This window comes from Glycine max, chromosome 19, assembly GCF_000004515.6.
Source record: "Glycine max cultivar Williams 82 chromosome 19, Glycine_max_v4.0, whole genome shotgun sequence".
NCBI classification, from domain to species: domain Eukaryota; kingdom Viridiplantae; phylum Streptophyta; class Magnoliopsida; order Fabales; family Fabaceae; genus Glycine; species Glycine max.
In genome coordinates this window covers 45,634,689-45,650,901 of record NC_038255.2, presented here as the reverse complement: position 1 = coordinate 45,650,901, position 16,213 = coordinate 45,634,689, and the positions used below count along the sequence as shown (strand labels likewise).

Here is a 16,213-nt window from a genome sequence, read left to right as displayed (position 1 = left end):
CTAAACTGAAATACTTAAAATAAGAAAATAATATACAGCTCTTAAAATTTTCTTATTCAAAATTGAAGATTTAATAATTTTACAATATAACAATGAATTTATAAGAAATAAAATTTTCGGATACAAATTCATGATTATTTTGCAAAACAAATTAACAGTGATTTTTCACTAAGACAAGAGAGTAATCTTGGTGAGTCATTCATGTGATTTGCCTGTGTCGTCATGAAGGTAAAAGAAAGAAAAAAGTTGACTTTTCTAAGGGTGTAAAAATTAGTGTGATAAAAGTATTGATTAAAAAATTAAAAAATATATTTATGGTAAAAATTATAAGAAAACATAAAAAAAGTTATAAATAACAAAAATTGCATGTCTTAATAATTTTTTTTTTTAATTTTTAATAATATTCTAAGAATAATGGTTAATATGTTTCAATAATTTATAACTATTATGCATTGATAACAAATCTTGAAATAATAAATACATATTCACTCTCTTGCTTCCTACGCGTCAAAGTTGAGTGGGGGTAACACTTGCAAAGGACCTTGCACACGATTTTGAAGACACACTCCACTTTGCCTCCCCATAACAAAAATTCCTCTTCGCTGGAGAGAGAGAGAGTCTCTCAAATTTCGGCAAGCTTTGGCTTTTACGAGTGTTCGATTTCCAATTTCTCTTCGCTTAGAAGACGATCCTTTCATTCTCCAAGTTAGTCCCTTCCATACTTCTCTATAACTATGTTTCTCCTATTTGCCGATTCAATTCAATGTTAGTTTCGTTACTCCTTTTTTTGTGACCTTAGATTACTGATTCACTCGTATCACTCACTGTTCATGAACGATCCCCTTGTTTCTGTTTTTTCTTTATTAAATATTGTTATTATTATTTTTTTGTTCAATTAAGTTTAATTTGTGAAATCTTACCATACTGCACAGGTTCCGATAGATTCGATTGGACTCTTTTGAAATTCATGCTGTGGTTCAGTATTTGTTAATTCTGTTAAACTTGTTTTATTATACTGCTACTATGGAGCACCTTCCTGTTGAAGTGATTGGTAACATATTATCTCTTCTCGGTTCTGCCCGAGATGTTGTGGTTGCTTCTGTAACTTGTAAAAAATGGAGGGAAGCATGGCGCAATCACCTCCACAGTCTTTCATTCAACTACTGTGATTGGCCCCTCTTTCATGACTTTACCTCTGCTAGGTTGGAAATACTCATCACTCAGACAATCTTCCAAACCAAGGCACTGCAATCCCTGACCATATTCTTGGATGACGAGCACAAGTTCTCGGCTGCCCCGGTCATTGCTTGGCTTATGTATACTAGGGATTCGTTGCGCCAATTGCTTTACAATGTGAGGACAACCCCTTGTTTCAACATCATTGAGAAATGCAGCAGGCAGAGGTTGGAGGTGTTGGCCTTGGCTCGCAATCCGATCACCGGTGTTGACCCAAGCTACTTGAAGTTTCCTTGCTTGAAGTCGCTTTCGTTGAGTTTTATTAGCATCTCGGCGTTGGATTTGACCCTTCTTCTCTCTGCGTGTCCGAAGCTTGAAACCTTGGCTATGGTTGGTGTGGAGATTGCAATGTCAGATTCGCAGGCTTCCGTGGAGCTTAGCAGCGTTTCTTTGAAGTTTTTTGACCTTGAATTGTTTAGTTCGGATAAGTTTATATTGGAGGCGGATTTACTTGAGAAGCTTCATTTGAAAGATTGTAGCTTTGAGGCTTTTGAGCTGATTGGAAAGGGGACATTGAAGGTTTTGAAAATTGATGATGTGAATATTATCCATCTTGATATTGGGGATAGTACAGAAAACCTTGAGATTATAGATGTCTGTAACTTCACAGTCATGTGGCCAAAATTTTATCATATGATCTCAAAAGCATCAAAGTTATATAAGCTTCGGCTGTGGGGTGTTGTTTTTGATGATGAGGACGAGGTTGTTGATATAGAGACAATTTCTGTTTGCTTTCCTCAGTTGACACATTTGTCCTTAAGTTATGATTTAAGAGATGGAGTTCTTCATTATGGTTTGCAGGGTTTGTCTTGTTTGATGAATGTGGTGGTGCTGGAACTTGGATGGACTGTAATTAGTGATCTCTTCTCAGTATGGGTAGCTGGACTTTTGGAAGGTTGTCCCAATTTGAAAAAATTGGTCATTTATGGTTTTGTTTCAGAGGTCAAAACACATGAAGAGTGTCAAATTCTTGCCAGATTCTCAGAATTCATTCTTCAACTTGGAAGAAAATATGGGCATGTAAAGTTTGAGTTTGAATATGAGTAGTGGGTTCTGTCGTGCTCATCTAATCCTTGCCAAAGTGAAAGAAGATACTTGCATGCCCCATGAGTTTCTTTTGTCCATTTCTTCTGTCGTGAATCACAAGAATTCTTCAAATGTAAAGTTATAGATTCTTTGTGTATAAGAGTGAATTTCAGTTTCTATCACAATCCCTTTCTTCTATAATTTGTTACTTTTTTTCTTTTCCGTGGAAGGAGAACCTAAGATGTGGTTACTTTTACGCCCTTGAAAATTACAGCATTGCAAATGTTTACTGTTCCTTGTGAATCATTCTAAGATAATCTGAATCGTACCCCACGATCTTCTTTCCTAAACACGGCAGTTGGCTTTTATTCATGGCAGTAATTAGCAATGCATCTAAAGCTTCAATTAAGCACATGATTTTTTTTCTTCCTTAAATTCATGAATCAAGTGTTTGTGTAATCTGAATACACCCTGCTCAAGTAACTGGTCTGGACCTTCTTGATAGGAGGACATAGATGATTAACCTGTTCATATTAAAGAAATCAACACTCATTAAAAACATGGCACAACAAATCTTGTTGGAACATTTCAAATTTTGCTGTTTCACGCCAGTCAATTGTTTGGATCGTGGAATATCATTAAAAAATAGAAATCTGTGTTATCAAAAAATTTTCTGTGATTCTTTTTAGTATGGAATGAGTTAATTATCCACTTTGGTATCTTATTGAACAAAAATGATGATATTGTTTCTCCATTGATCAAGAATTTTGATTTTTGGAAAGTATCTTGGTCATCCAATCCAATAATAAGGGTTTCCAGTTTTTCAAAACTATTGCTGTGTGTAGTGTTGGGTCAACTATGCTTGTTTATGTCCACAAGCACCATGCCTTAAAATAGCGAACCTTCTTCACCTCTTCAATCTCCACTCCGGTTCCTTTCATTGAATGCATTTGGATCTCAATCCACGAATATGTAACCATACAAATAAATTTATGTGAGTACATTGTTTCCAGTTTCAGGTTTTCAACTTTTACAATGGATGAAAGAAAAAAAAAAGGCTGGCGATTAACAAAAATTAACGTATTGTTTCATAAATAATTAGATTGATTCTGGTAATTAATTACTTATATCTGGCAATAGTGCCGACCAACGATCAAATCAGTAACTAAACAAGGGTGTGGTAACTGGTAAGCGTAAACAAGATGAAATGTCATCAACAATACAATAACTATGTTGTACATTTGAGTAACTAGTTATCATATGATAAAGAAGTTTCCAAATTGGATGATCTAATCCTTCGTTGATCTTGAACTTGAGGACTCTTGCAGCTTGGCTTTATAATTAAATTTCATAACTCCGACCTTTTGTTTCTCTGTTTCTTCAACCGGCTTTGACTTGAGTAGTTCTTTAGTTTTCTTCTCCCCTCTTGATTTGTGTCATGACTATTTCTTCGTTTAGCCACACAAGTAGTAGATGCATCACAACAAACTCTTGTTGTGCGTACTAAAATCCAAGTATTTCACTGCTACCATTACCGTGCAGTTTCTTCACAAAGGACAACTCATGTTCCTTCTCAAAGCTCTCAGTTTCTCTTTTGCTTTCTGAGCTTTGGTTTTAACACTAACGTTCACTTCCTCAAAACACTGCACAAGGTGATCACAAGATACTAATTCAGATGTAGTTTTAAGTTATTTGTTGCTAAGAAAGGGAAAGTAGGGGTGGTGTCATGAAAATATCATAAGACAAATTTCCTTAGAGCAAGTGTGAGTTTTGTTGTGTCTTAAATTGAGTGTAGCCAAAGCTGCATAGATATTGAACAGTTCTCATACTGGGTTTTAATTATTGTAATGGAACATGAAAGGACAATGCTACACCAAATCTTGTGTACCCTTGATATGAACTTCAAACAAGAATTTAATTAGATCATTATTGGGTAGTGGTTACCTGTTGTTTTCTTCCCCTCTCGAGCTCGGCCTGAAGAATAAAAGCAAGATCCTAGTCAGTATGATTGAATTACTAACACTAATACATATAACAGCAACAGAGGGAAACTTTCAACATCCTGCAGAAGTTCATGTTATTTGGCAGTACCAGCGCCTGTTTCAGTTGGGAGTTCTCTTCTCTTAACTGGTTTAGTTCTGCTTCTAATTCCACTGTGTATGCCTGCCAAGCCCAAAAAAAAAAAAAAACGAATAAGGTTCCGCAAAGAAAGCTTAATAGCAATCCTTCCTCAAATATCTACGAAAATATTCCATAAAAAAAAATCTATTAATTAATTTGTGGTACTTCAAAATTTTAAATTTTGGTTTGGTGTAATTCCAGTGCTCCTTTTGTCTAGATTCACATCTCAAAGAACATGATAAAGTCCTTGAAATTGAGTCCCTACTAACCTAAACTAGTGTATGTTTTATCTACTTCCGGGTAACATTTCTCCCAATTAATAATTGCTTAACCCTGATCATCTGCTTCAGCAATACACACACACACACTATATACCATACCACATCAACTCTACGCAATGCAAGAAGTGAATAACACTTTGAGTCTCATAAGCTATAGCAGCTACGCGGTCCATTTTGATGTATATTTTATTTACATCTTTAAATCTAAGCTAAGTAAAAAATTAATTAATTGGTATTTTATTAGTAGCTGATAGCCTGCTGGTGCTTTGAAACCTGTCAACCCCCTATAATTTCTGGAAAAGAAAAGCCAATCCTAGTTAACATAATTTCAAGGGGAAAAAACTATATTAATGAAAACTATCGATCCTAATGCATCAATAGCAAACATGTACTTCAAAGCGGAAAGGTCTAAGGACAGATTCTTCTTAAACTAATGTTGTGTTTAGTACACACATACTATCAATTATCCTTAGTTAAGTCAAATTGAGTTCATTGGCTTTATACAACATTTCTAGGCAAGAAGCCAGCATGAATATTTCATGATATAAATCAAGATGATTATCAACAGGATATATATGTAGGCATTGCATTGGTCGATAATTAAAATGAGGCATGCATGCAAATGCACCTGTTTTCTGGCTCTAGATCTGGCAGCTGACTCTCTATTCTTGATCATCCTCCTCTGCCTTCTCTCCACCACCTTTTCCACAGGACCATCCACCACCCTCTTTCTCCCTCTCAAACCCCCCATGTCAAGCCCAAACTGCCCTCCATCATTCCCTATCCCATCAGACGAATTAGCCGGACTCACAGGCCCACCCATTCCCATTGTGGGCCCCACCCCATACCCACCACCACCACCTCCAAAACAATGATACCCACCACCATTATGATCCCTCTTACCATACCCACCAGAAGCCTCCCCAACAACTTGTTGATAACCCGGTGCAACCACGTTACTCACTGCACCAACATGCCTACCAACAAAAGAAGGAGCCATTGCAACGTTGTTGTTATTATTCGCGTAATGCGGCTGATGAGAGTGAGACACCGGTAGTGGCGGTGCACACGTTGTTTCCCGAACTACACCGGCCTTAACCAAAAAATCCTCCAAAGTCATCTCACCAAAAGTGGGTTGGCGAGGGGCAGACTCGGTATTATCATTAAGAACATTGCTAATGTTGTTGTTCTTGTTTTGTTCTTTTTGAATCTGGGACCAAACCTCGTCAACGGTTTTCCTACAAAGAGGAGCAGGGAGGGACAGTGAGGGTTGGCGAGGGAGGCTTGGCTGTTTCCTTAATATTGTTAGGGTCGACGACAGAGGGACGTTGTTGTTGGTGATGGCTTGGCTGTTCTCTTCAGCGTTCCAGATGCTGCTGAGGAACTCGTCCATGTTCATGGAGCCGAAGTTCTTGCCGCTCTCGCATAGACTGTGCTGGAACTCGTCCAGTGTGAGAGAGTATATCGATGATGTTTGTCTTCCCAGATATGAAGAAGATGAGAATAATGGAGAATGGTGGTTCTTCTTCGCTTCTTGCTGGAGCCATGATTCCACCTCACCTTGGGACTTCATCTCGCCCTCCTCAATCACCATCTTTTTCTTCTTCCTAGAAGAGGTGATAAGAAAGAAATACAGTACTAATATAAGAGAGATATAAAAATAAATAATGCTTTAATAATAAGCTAAGGAAGAATGATATTTGCACTTGTCTTTTCTTTCAGACTCCTAATTAATGCTTCCTCCCACTTATGTACTAGACATAATCAATAAAATATTTTATTCCTTATAATAAGATTTTATTTTATTATCTTGTACCTTAATTATTTTTTACTCAAAAACCTTGTCCTTTTCTCTCTCCTAAGGAGATAGGAGAAGATGAGTAAATTCCAAATAAAATCAACGATAAATTTATAAAAATATTATAATTATAGATAAATTTAATGCTAACAACTAAATTAATTAACTTTCTTAATAAGTTTAAATTAGTTAATTATATCTTAAGGACAAAGGAAGTACTTTTTTTTTATCTATCTTATTGTCATTGCAGTACATCATAACACCCACTAACTAAAACCATTAGGATCGGCCTCCTGATGATAAGTTGAAATAGTATGTAAGATTTTAGATTTGATTCGACCTCCTAATGATAAGTTGAAATATTATGTAAGGTTTTAGATTCAATCTTCATTGAGACTATTATACACCAAAATAAATAACACCTATTAACTAATAAGTATTTTTCTCTTTATCTAACTTTTTTTTTTCCCTCTTTAGATATCACTAATCATTTTTGGGTGGTCAAATATTAATTTTCCTTAAGTTAAACTGCGTCAACCTTGGGGACAATTGTATTTGAACATTCCATGATTCCATCAATATTTGTTTACTTACATTTTATTCTATCACATTATATCACTCATCATACGTATATTTTTCTCTCTTTTCTTATTCTTTCCTAGGTGTAAAATAGATATTTAGGTTCCAAATATATTTATCCTATTTTGTTTTCTCTTTTCTCTCTCTATATGTAAAATAAGATTTTGAGTGTTCAAAATCCAAATATACTAATTATCCTTGTAAGTACTTCTAAAATTTAAATAGCTCTAATTATTTTTGTTCCTGCATGAATCAAGCCAAAGACCTCCTGTACACACACTCTGACCTCCTTGTGAAATATCTTAGTTTGTACAGACTCTCAAGAGTTGTGAACCTAGCACGTTTCCACCGGGCCAAACTCCAGCGGATCTATAACTTATATTTTCAATACAGCAGTTGGTGAGTAAGTTATTTCACGTGGGGGTTGGTGGACCTCCGTTCCGAATCAGTTCAATTTTCTCGCCTTTTGGTGGAACTAGATGCTTTTCATAGTCTACTACATTATTTAATATTATCCAAATGTTTAATTATTCTTATTCCACTGAATTTCACGTAAAAAATCCAGCATTTTATATATCAGCACCAACACTGAAGAAAGTTGAAAACTGCACCATCGTCGGTCTGTAAAAACGAAGCAATTATTGGTTTGGTTTTATTCGCAACACATACCGGAAGGTGCAGTAGGCATGGAAACTTCACGCTGCAGAGCTATATATATATAAAATAAAATAAAATAAAATACTACAACTAATATTGCGCCAAAATAAAGAGGTAGGTTTAGGTTTAACTTTACTTTTCGGTTTGGTTCGGAGAAGCATTTTTTCTTTCTTTCAAAGATCAATGATTAAATTGGTCTTTTTAAATAGTTATTTTCCACTTCTAATTAAGTTTCCTATAGCTTTGTTCGAGCATAATTAACTTGAGCCGATTGCGATTTTTTTTTCTTTCTTTACTCGAGTGCCTTGAAAATAAATAGTATAAAATTTTGGGATGAAACGTCTAAAAATCTAATCCGTTGAAGAACAAGTAGACATTTAACTAGGAATACTCGGTGGGTCGAAAGTTTAATGTTTGGAATCTTTCCTCCTTGGGTGGAAATGACTTAGTGGTCCAAATTCATACACACAACATGATAAACTAAGGACTGAAAAAAGGATAGAAAAAAAAAACATAAACTATAACAAGCTAGCATGAATCAAGATATATAAGAAAAAAGTTTGATGTGATGGAAAGAAAAAAAAGAATAGTGTTGTAAAAATGTTATATAAATTGTTACAACCAAAACGGAAATGAACAATATACGATCGACAAGTATGGCTGATTACACAACAAAGTGTAGGAAAATAAATACCTGGAAATTGAAATTCGAAAGCGAAGCTGGTAAATGAAGTTCCTTTTGTAACAGTGACAAGTGCTTATTATTCTTATGATACTGAGGTGAGGATGAGATGGATGTGTCTGTTGAATTTGAGCAGCCACCGCGCGAGTTCAAATTTGTTTAGAACATGCAAACGCAAATTAATAAAGAGGTACAGTACATATAAGGCACACTGCCCTGCAACTAAGGACCATCTTCGTCTATATGATTCATTCCGGCTAAGGTTACCCCACAAAACAAGGGATTAAATAATTAATTAAAAAGTAAAATTGTCAAATTAATGCCGCAATAGACAGAAATTTTTTCCCGATTTGATCACAAAGTCGCCACGTATAGGACAGGTGTCGCATGTGTAGCCTTGTTTTAGTGCAGCGTATCTCTTGAGCTCCACACGTATTCATTCTTCTGTTTTTAAATCTTACAATATCATTATTTACGCACCATTTATTACACTATTTTCACGTAAGAAATTATTCTTACACCTCATTATGTTTTCGCTTAAAAATGTTTTTAAGTCCCGTAATATACTTTTTTAATTTATTGTGTATAACAATTTTTTTATTTTATTAATTTTTTTAAAAAATTACTTTTGATATATGTTATTATTCGGAGTTTATTAAGTGACATTTTGTTAACTTATCATATTATTATTTAACGGATAATGTAATATTTTGTTAACTTGTTTGATAGACAAATAGTACCATAAATACTAAAAATAAAATTTTAAAAATATTTGTTAGTAAAATAAAAAAATATTTTTTAAGTAGTAATATATATAGGAAAAATATTATCGGTATGAAAAAACATAATTAAGGTTTATGTTTTACTATATTTTATGCTAGACTCACTATGTTTTCGTTTTATTTTAATATTAAAAAAATACAGATACGATATTAAAAAGAATACGATAGGTATATGGATATCTGAGACATGGTCCATTCCCACAATCAATTATTTTGGTAAAGTTATTAAAAATCATCTTTCTTAAGAACAATTTTATTCAACTTAGAATTGAAATATTTATGAATCATCGAAACAAATCGCACTAGTGTGCAATGTGATTCTTCTTCCCGCAAATCAAAATTTTGATGCGATTACGTGGACTAATAGTAACAATCAATGTCCTAGATAGATAACTGATGCCATAGAGAAATTAACTTAATTCCCACTTAAAAGTGACATAATGATAGTATCACTCATACCATCAACATGAGGGAACAAGTGGTCAGCACCTTGAAGCTCATGATACTGAATCCACGGAAGCTTTTGTGCAATGTATCGTTGCACTTTAGCAGGCACTATCAAATCTTCATCTCCTTGCCAAATATGGACCGAACCTTAATTACTTGGAAATGGATTTTCAAGATCCAATGGACTAGATTCCCAGCTATATCAAATGCAAGAATTTAGTCTCGGTGGACAGTTTCATGTTCTCCTTGCTGTCTTACCTGAGCCTGTGGAATCATAGGACAATATATCAGCCACATCTCAATTACCAATAGGAGAAACTAACCAAACATGATCCAGTAAAAAAACTATGTGCATGGTATCAATAATAATAATCATTAATGTGCATAAAAAATTATTTCACGCCCCTAATGTTAAAAGAATTTCTACATATCAATTTATTGCTATGTACCAAAAAAAGAATCATCAATTTATTACTAGTGATCCATCATAAGTTGGGAAACAACTCTTCTTTATATAAAGGATTCATAAAATCAAGAAACATCAAGCAGCAGTCTACCCAAGGGAATAAAAATAAGGTAATTAACTAACATACATGATAACGGTGAAGATAGATTTAACACCTATGCCAAGCACACAAGTCATAGAGGCAGTTATCTAAAACTTTAAATTAAGATGCACTAGAAATTTGAAAGAGAGATAGAGAGAATGAAGGACTCACAAGTGCAATGCACTAATGCACCAAAGGCCTATAGCCTAAACAAATGTTTTAAACATTTACTACAAAAATTTTGTTTGCTTTGCAATCGATTGTTCTGCTTCTAAAGACAAATCTTGTAAACAGATTTCATACACTAAGTGACACTCCATACATATTCCATGGTGCTTCTGCACGGATGCTATGTGTTTCTGGTATGGCATCTACTCCTAAATTGATACTAATAAAATGCACGAGTGTTAATAGTTTAAATACTCTAGTCTAGTATTGCAAATGATATAATCTTAGTTGATGGTAAAAAATGAGTAAATACTAAATTTGAGTAGTGTGTATGATACTAGACCCTGCTCAGTTGCTCTAAATGATAATTATGGTTAGAGTGAAAATTTTGCTTTTGTTGAGCCCAACGGTAACCATTAATCCATGTAATTGATCCCACCTATTGGAATAAGGTTTGGATGTAATCAATGTATTTTGTGTACAAGATGTCTTTTAATACTTTTATTAATAGCCATTGGTAACTAGAGAGTACAGACAAACTGTAATAGTTGTCAATTTACAAATTTATGACTGGTATTGGTTTGAGCAGTTCTATAGAGAAAAAAAGATTACAAAGAACTACAAACTCAAACGTGACAAGTAGATATAATTGTTCACAACTGACTTCGACAGATGCAGTCCTTCACATGCAGTATTAAACAGTTAAATTAAAATGAATATGACAGCATTTAGAGGAAAGTTTGTAACTATGAATTAAAAAATGATCAGCTACAGCTCTCAGCCTTCATTCATTAATGGTGAAGCTTATATACATCTGCTACGTGAATTCTGTTACAACTGAAAAGCTAACTAATTCAACCAACTAACTAACTATTTCTGTTAAAGCTGTTTATACTGCTAAGAAGTTAAGACACATTTACAACCGTATTAAACAGTTCTGACTTTAGGCACAACAGTCACCAACAAATATCAAAATCAATTGGTATGAATATAACCAACAACAAATATAAATTATGAAGTTACTTGACTTCCACTCTATAATCCAGATACATACCACATGATTCTTTCGATCAGACCTCTTAGGCAAAAGTTCTTTGTCCTGAAGGGATAGAAGATCTATACTGTCAGCAATTAAACTAGAAGCTGGGAACCATCTTTGAGTGTTCCAACAGTAAGTTAGCCATGGTATGTAGTGAGCAACACAAACTGTCCACTGGTCTTGAAGTTTTTGTTGGTAGAAAACTTCAGTAGTTAAGTTTGCAGGAAGACCAGCCCACCAGTAGTTGAGAACTGGGGCTATGAGCACTGCACTTGCCAGTCTGTCGGCATTGAAATTTTTTTATCAATGTAATAAAGAGATAAAGATAAGGATTGACAATTCCATCTAACTGATGCAAAAATGATGCCCAGGAAATTAGGGAGGAGGGGACCAAACTATAATTATCATAGTTTCACATGGTACAGACTACAGTTGAACTGGCCTAAAGTGAGAAATTTCCTATTTTTATAGTGTCATCTTAGTAATTTTATGTTTGGGTCTTTTAGTTTTTTATAGGCTCAGTTTGTGAGTTATGCTAATGGTGGGCTATTATATTTGTGTTAGTGGCTGGTTATAAAATTGAGGCGTGAGCTACTTTCAAAGTCTTACTATTACTGACAGGTAATCCCATGCTCATCAAGGTTTAAGATAATTGCTAGATAATTAAGTTTTTTAAGCTGACAGAAGTTTGATTTCCTAGCCGTGCATATGTAGAAGACTCCATTGGAAGAGACAAAATTCACTTTTATGATCTCTATCCCTCAAAAGTTAGTCTTATAATTTTGGACCGTAAGAATATCTTACTTTCATTAAAAAAAAATTTCATGGTCAGTGGCAAACCTACATACTCCTGACTTTGATATAAACTTAAGTAAATGTTTTGAGTTTTGTATTTTGTACCCTGTATTTCTATATATTTGAACCCATTGACCCAAGTTTTCATTCTTCTTGTATGTTTATTATTTTTTTATTCAAGTATTTTGATTTGAAAGTTAAACTTTGTATTTTCTCCATATGTATAATATATTAGTTTTTTTATGATTTTAACATTTATATCCTTATCTTTGTATGTATGATAATAATTATTATTAATTTCTATTTTCTTAAAATAAATTGTTTCCCTAATTTAGAGTCTTGGATCCGTCACAATCCATCATTGGTTGGTGGAGTAATCAGTTAGCTAGGGAGTTAGTAGTTAGTTGGGAGCTTGAATAATTAGAGAAATAAGACATGTTCGGGTGAGAGGGAGAGGTATCTTGTCATTTGAGGAAGGATTAGGGGAGTTTTTTTTTATTACAATTATTAATTTAAAATTTTCTCTTGTTTAGTTGAAGAGTTAGTTAATAAGCTGGGAGCTAGAATAATTAGAAAAACAAGGCGTTAAGAGTGAGAGTTATCTTGTTATTTGAGGAAGGATTAGGGGAGTTTTTTTATTATTAATTTAAAATTTTTCTCTTATTTAGTTGAAAAGAAAATAAAGAGAAAAGTTGTTCTTTAGAAACAAATTTTCAAAATCTTCTCTCCAAGTTTTCTCTTTAATTTCAAATATCAAAATTTTCTCCTCTCATTCGTACAAAGGGTAAGAGAGTGGACAGAGTCTCGGTCTCTCGAATATCCAGGAAGATAATTTTTTTATACTCAAAAACAGTTCTATTAAGTGCTATATATGTTATATATCTAGCTTTGAATACAATATGAAGAGTTCATTTCCGAGAAATTCTATCCATCAAGATGTATGGTCCTTGAGAACCCTACATTTTAAGCCTAGGTTTCATATGATTCTTCTATTCTTTGCTAATTGAGCTCCCAATTAGATTTGTTATCTTAGACAAGCACAATTTCCCTACCCAATTTCACAACCCTAGGATATTTACACTTGCACTAGCCTAATGGCCAAGGAAACCTAAAGTTAATATTCATTCAAAATTTCTGTTTGGAGACAGCCTAGATCAAAATTCTGCATAATAAGTGCAGAGGAACAAAGATCTTGTATCACTCATAAGTCACACCACTAAAATACAAATTCAAGCAAGAGGATGCAAACATTTACATGCCAAAAAAAGAAGAAAAACCAAAGAATGCTCTTTTTTTAGCCAACAGAATTACATTTAACCTGAATACATCATACCTGTGAGGGATGTACATAAGGCACCTCCAAACAACCTGGCCACCCAAAGAAAAACCTATTACGTAGAATTTGGCCCTAATCCCAATTTATCAGCAAGTTCTTCTATATCTAATGCCAGGCTCTTCAGTGTTTGAATTGGATCAGGATCACTTTCCCCATACCCGGGTCTATCAAAAGATACAATGTAGACCCCTAATTTCTCAGCAACATCCTGCAAAATAGCATTACAAATTAAGATAACACAAAGTTCAAAGATATAGAACAATTACAGGTGATAGTGTTTTGGAAACATAGGCATCATGCCTGCAAGCATCAAAACCATGGACAAAGATGATTTTATGCTTGGCTACATCTTTTGGGACACCATGCTCTTTGTATGCTAAATTCCTTCCATCTCTTAGTTTGATTCTGGGTGCTGTTATAGTGGACCCATTAGGAGATCCACATATCTTTGAAGCAGGAGGTTGAATAGCTTGATAACCCCATGCTACAAACCCAATGAACAACACTGCCAGCACTGTTCCAAAAATTCCTAAGAGAATGCAAAGTTAAATTTAAAAAAATAAAAACAAATTATTTCAATAAGAATAAGAATATCAATTATTCAATTTAGTACTGTCTTGGGTAACAAACTAAACTAGTGTGAACAAAATGAAAGGTGAGGAAGTCCCATCAAGACAAGTGAATATCATTGATAAATCAGAAACAAAAGGGTTGTGGCAGAGGAATATGCCAAACGCAGTGCACATGCACATTTCATTCAAGAAACAGAAAAAGTGGGACCCGAAGGGAGATGAATTGAAGTGCTTTTATTTTGGTTCCTGGTATGAGCACGGGCTGATGCTGCAGAATTTTTTTCTTCTGTTCACTCCACTCTCCATTTCTCCCTCTTTCTTAGACAATGACAAACACGACACAATGTTTCAACTTCAGACACGGACAAGGACACACTATTGTCACACTTGTGTAGTAGTAGTATAACTGAACGGAACGATTCTCCTATCTCTAGTTTGTCGAATGAAGAAAAAGGGCAAAAAGTTTGTTACAGCTCTACTTACAAATATATACACATGTCTATATATCATCATGAAAAAAATCTGGGATTTTATTCCTGCACTTTAGAAGATACCATACCATAACAATTACAGTATTAAATTTATTTTGGCAGTACAATAACAATTATTAATTTAAAAAAATTAACAATTGAAATTGTAATTAATTACTGTAAGTGTATTTTCTTTTTTGGTTATTTTGAGTTTTGATAAGGAAAAGACACACTTCTTATTTCTTGAAAAGTCAGGAAAGATTACTAACTTCAATAAGAATTTATATTGAAATTTACAAGTGATTTAAGCTGGGTTGAATTTAATTTATGATCCAATCCAATGAAATAAGTACAATTGTGTTCAATTAGATTAGATTCACTCTTTTTTGCTAAGTAATGCAACCCAACCTTAATTAAGTTGAGTTGAGTAACCGAGTTGAATAAATAAGAAAAATAATATTTTTTAGCTAGAAGAATGTTGTTTTGTAGTGCTTTAGGATGGCACTCCATTGGGGTGTCTTGGACTTGGTTTTGTCATATAAAAGTTAAGTGTTATTAATATTTTTTTTTCTTAAAAAATAATATATTTTAGAATTTTGAGAAAAATAAGAAAAAAAATAGTTTCTTTAATAAGAGTAACACATGATTTACAAACGTGATTGATATTACCTTGCCCTTAAATAAAAATATAATGTCGTAAGGTTGGTTATTATTTTTTTTAACTAAAAAATTGCCAATCCATTCTCACTATCGTAAAATGAACTTGCGATTAACTAGATTGGCTCACAAGAAACTAATGAGAAAATGATTTAATAATAAGAAATTTCATATGATTTATGTTCTTCTTGAGATTTTTTATTACAAATTAGATTATTTTACTTAATTATTTGGGTTTATTAACGCGGGAAACATGAGTAAGATAAAAAAAAAATATCATCAAATATTAATTTTTTAATTTTTTGTCATAAAAAGGAATCAAATATATGATTTTTTTTTCTTAATCATTTAATCAACTTTATATCTCCCCAGAACAAGAGAATATAACACCATTCAAGTAAATTAACATGAGTAATTTCTGATTTGCAAGGATCCAAAAGAAGCCTAGAAAGACAAGAAAAAATCCAAAAATGTGCAAAGAAAGATAGATTGGTCGGCACCCAACACAATATAACTAGTGTCCATCGTAGGCTAATTGGAATTTGGAACCCAACTCGTCAGGGCATACGTATCTCTCTAATTTTTTAATGTTCTTGCTGGTCCAATGTGTTTTTGCGGCCTAGAATGCTTAAACTTGTTATTTATTTGGAGAAATTATATCATTAGGACATTGTTTGACTTCTCTAAGGATCGAAACTGAGGAAGAACTTGGAAATCATTTTCCGCCGTTGAGGATTGAAGGAAGTGACAACAATTCTTGAAGGTCTATGGTTTCATAGTAAAAACCTCTCTTTCATAGATTTCTTTTCTTTTCTCTTTCTATCAGTTTTTAATTTCCTAAGGGTTAAGTTTTGAACCATTTTTAATTGATTTTCTTTTTGAATCTTATTTGTTTTTATGTGGATTAAGTTATTGAATTATGTTTATGCTTCCCTGTTGACACTTATTAGGGAAATTAATTCGTAATCTTAATCTTGCAATTAATTTGGGAATTGGGGTCTAAATTGTTTCAATTCAAT

The 16,213-nt window shown here is 33.6% G+C and overlaps 2 protein-coding genes and 1 pseudogene across 3 annotated transcripts; 1 reads left to right on the top strand and 2 right to left on the bottom strand.

The window, feature by feature from the left end:
• Positions 1 to 476: 476 nt before the first annotated feature.
• LOC100792331 (F-box/LRR-repeat protein At1g67190) lies at positions 477 to 2,447 on the top strand. Of its 2 annotated transcripts, none has more exons than XM_014772072.3 (2): positions 477 to 765; positions 933 to 2,447. In XM_014772072.3, the coding sequence occupies exon 2, from the start codon at positions 1,024 to 1,026 to the stop codon at positions 2,281 to 2,283; it is 1,260 nt and encodes a 419-aa protein (XP_014627558.1). In that variant the 5' UTR covers positions 477 to 765; positions 933 to 1,023; the 3' UTR covers positions 2,284 to 2,447. The 2 variants fall into 2 exon arrangements, with proteins under 2 accessions (XP_014627558.1, XP_003554432.1); XM_003554384.5 differs by having other exon boundaries at positions 479 to 705.
• Positions 2,448 to 3,450: 1,003 nt separating this feature from the next.
• BZIP4 (bZIP transcription factor 4) lies at positions 3,451 to 8,643 on the bottom strand. The gene is made up of 5 exons (XM_003553547.5): positions 8,393 to 8,643; positions 5,293 to 6,271; positions 4,354 to 4,425; positions 4,207 to 4,236; positions 3,451 to 3,905 (listed from the first exon to the last, which is right to left on the bottom strand). The coding sequence occupies exons 2-5, from the start codon at positions 6,256 to 6,258 to the stop codon at positions 3,810 to 3,812; spliced, it is 1,164 nt and encodes a 387-aa protein (XP_003553595.1). The 5' UTR covers positions 6,259 to 6,271; positions 8,393 to 8,643; the 3' UTR covers positions 3,451 to 3,809.
• An 808-nt stretch (positions 8,644 to 9,451) lies between these two features.
• Positions 9,452 to 14,524, bottom strand: LOC100818030 (uncharacterized; annotated as a pseudogene).
• Between the last annotated feature and the right edge of the window lie 1,689 nt (positions 14,525 to 16,213).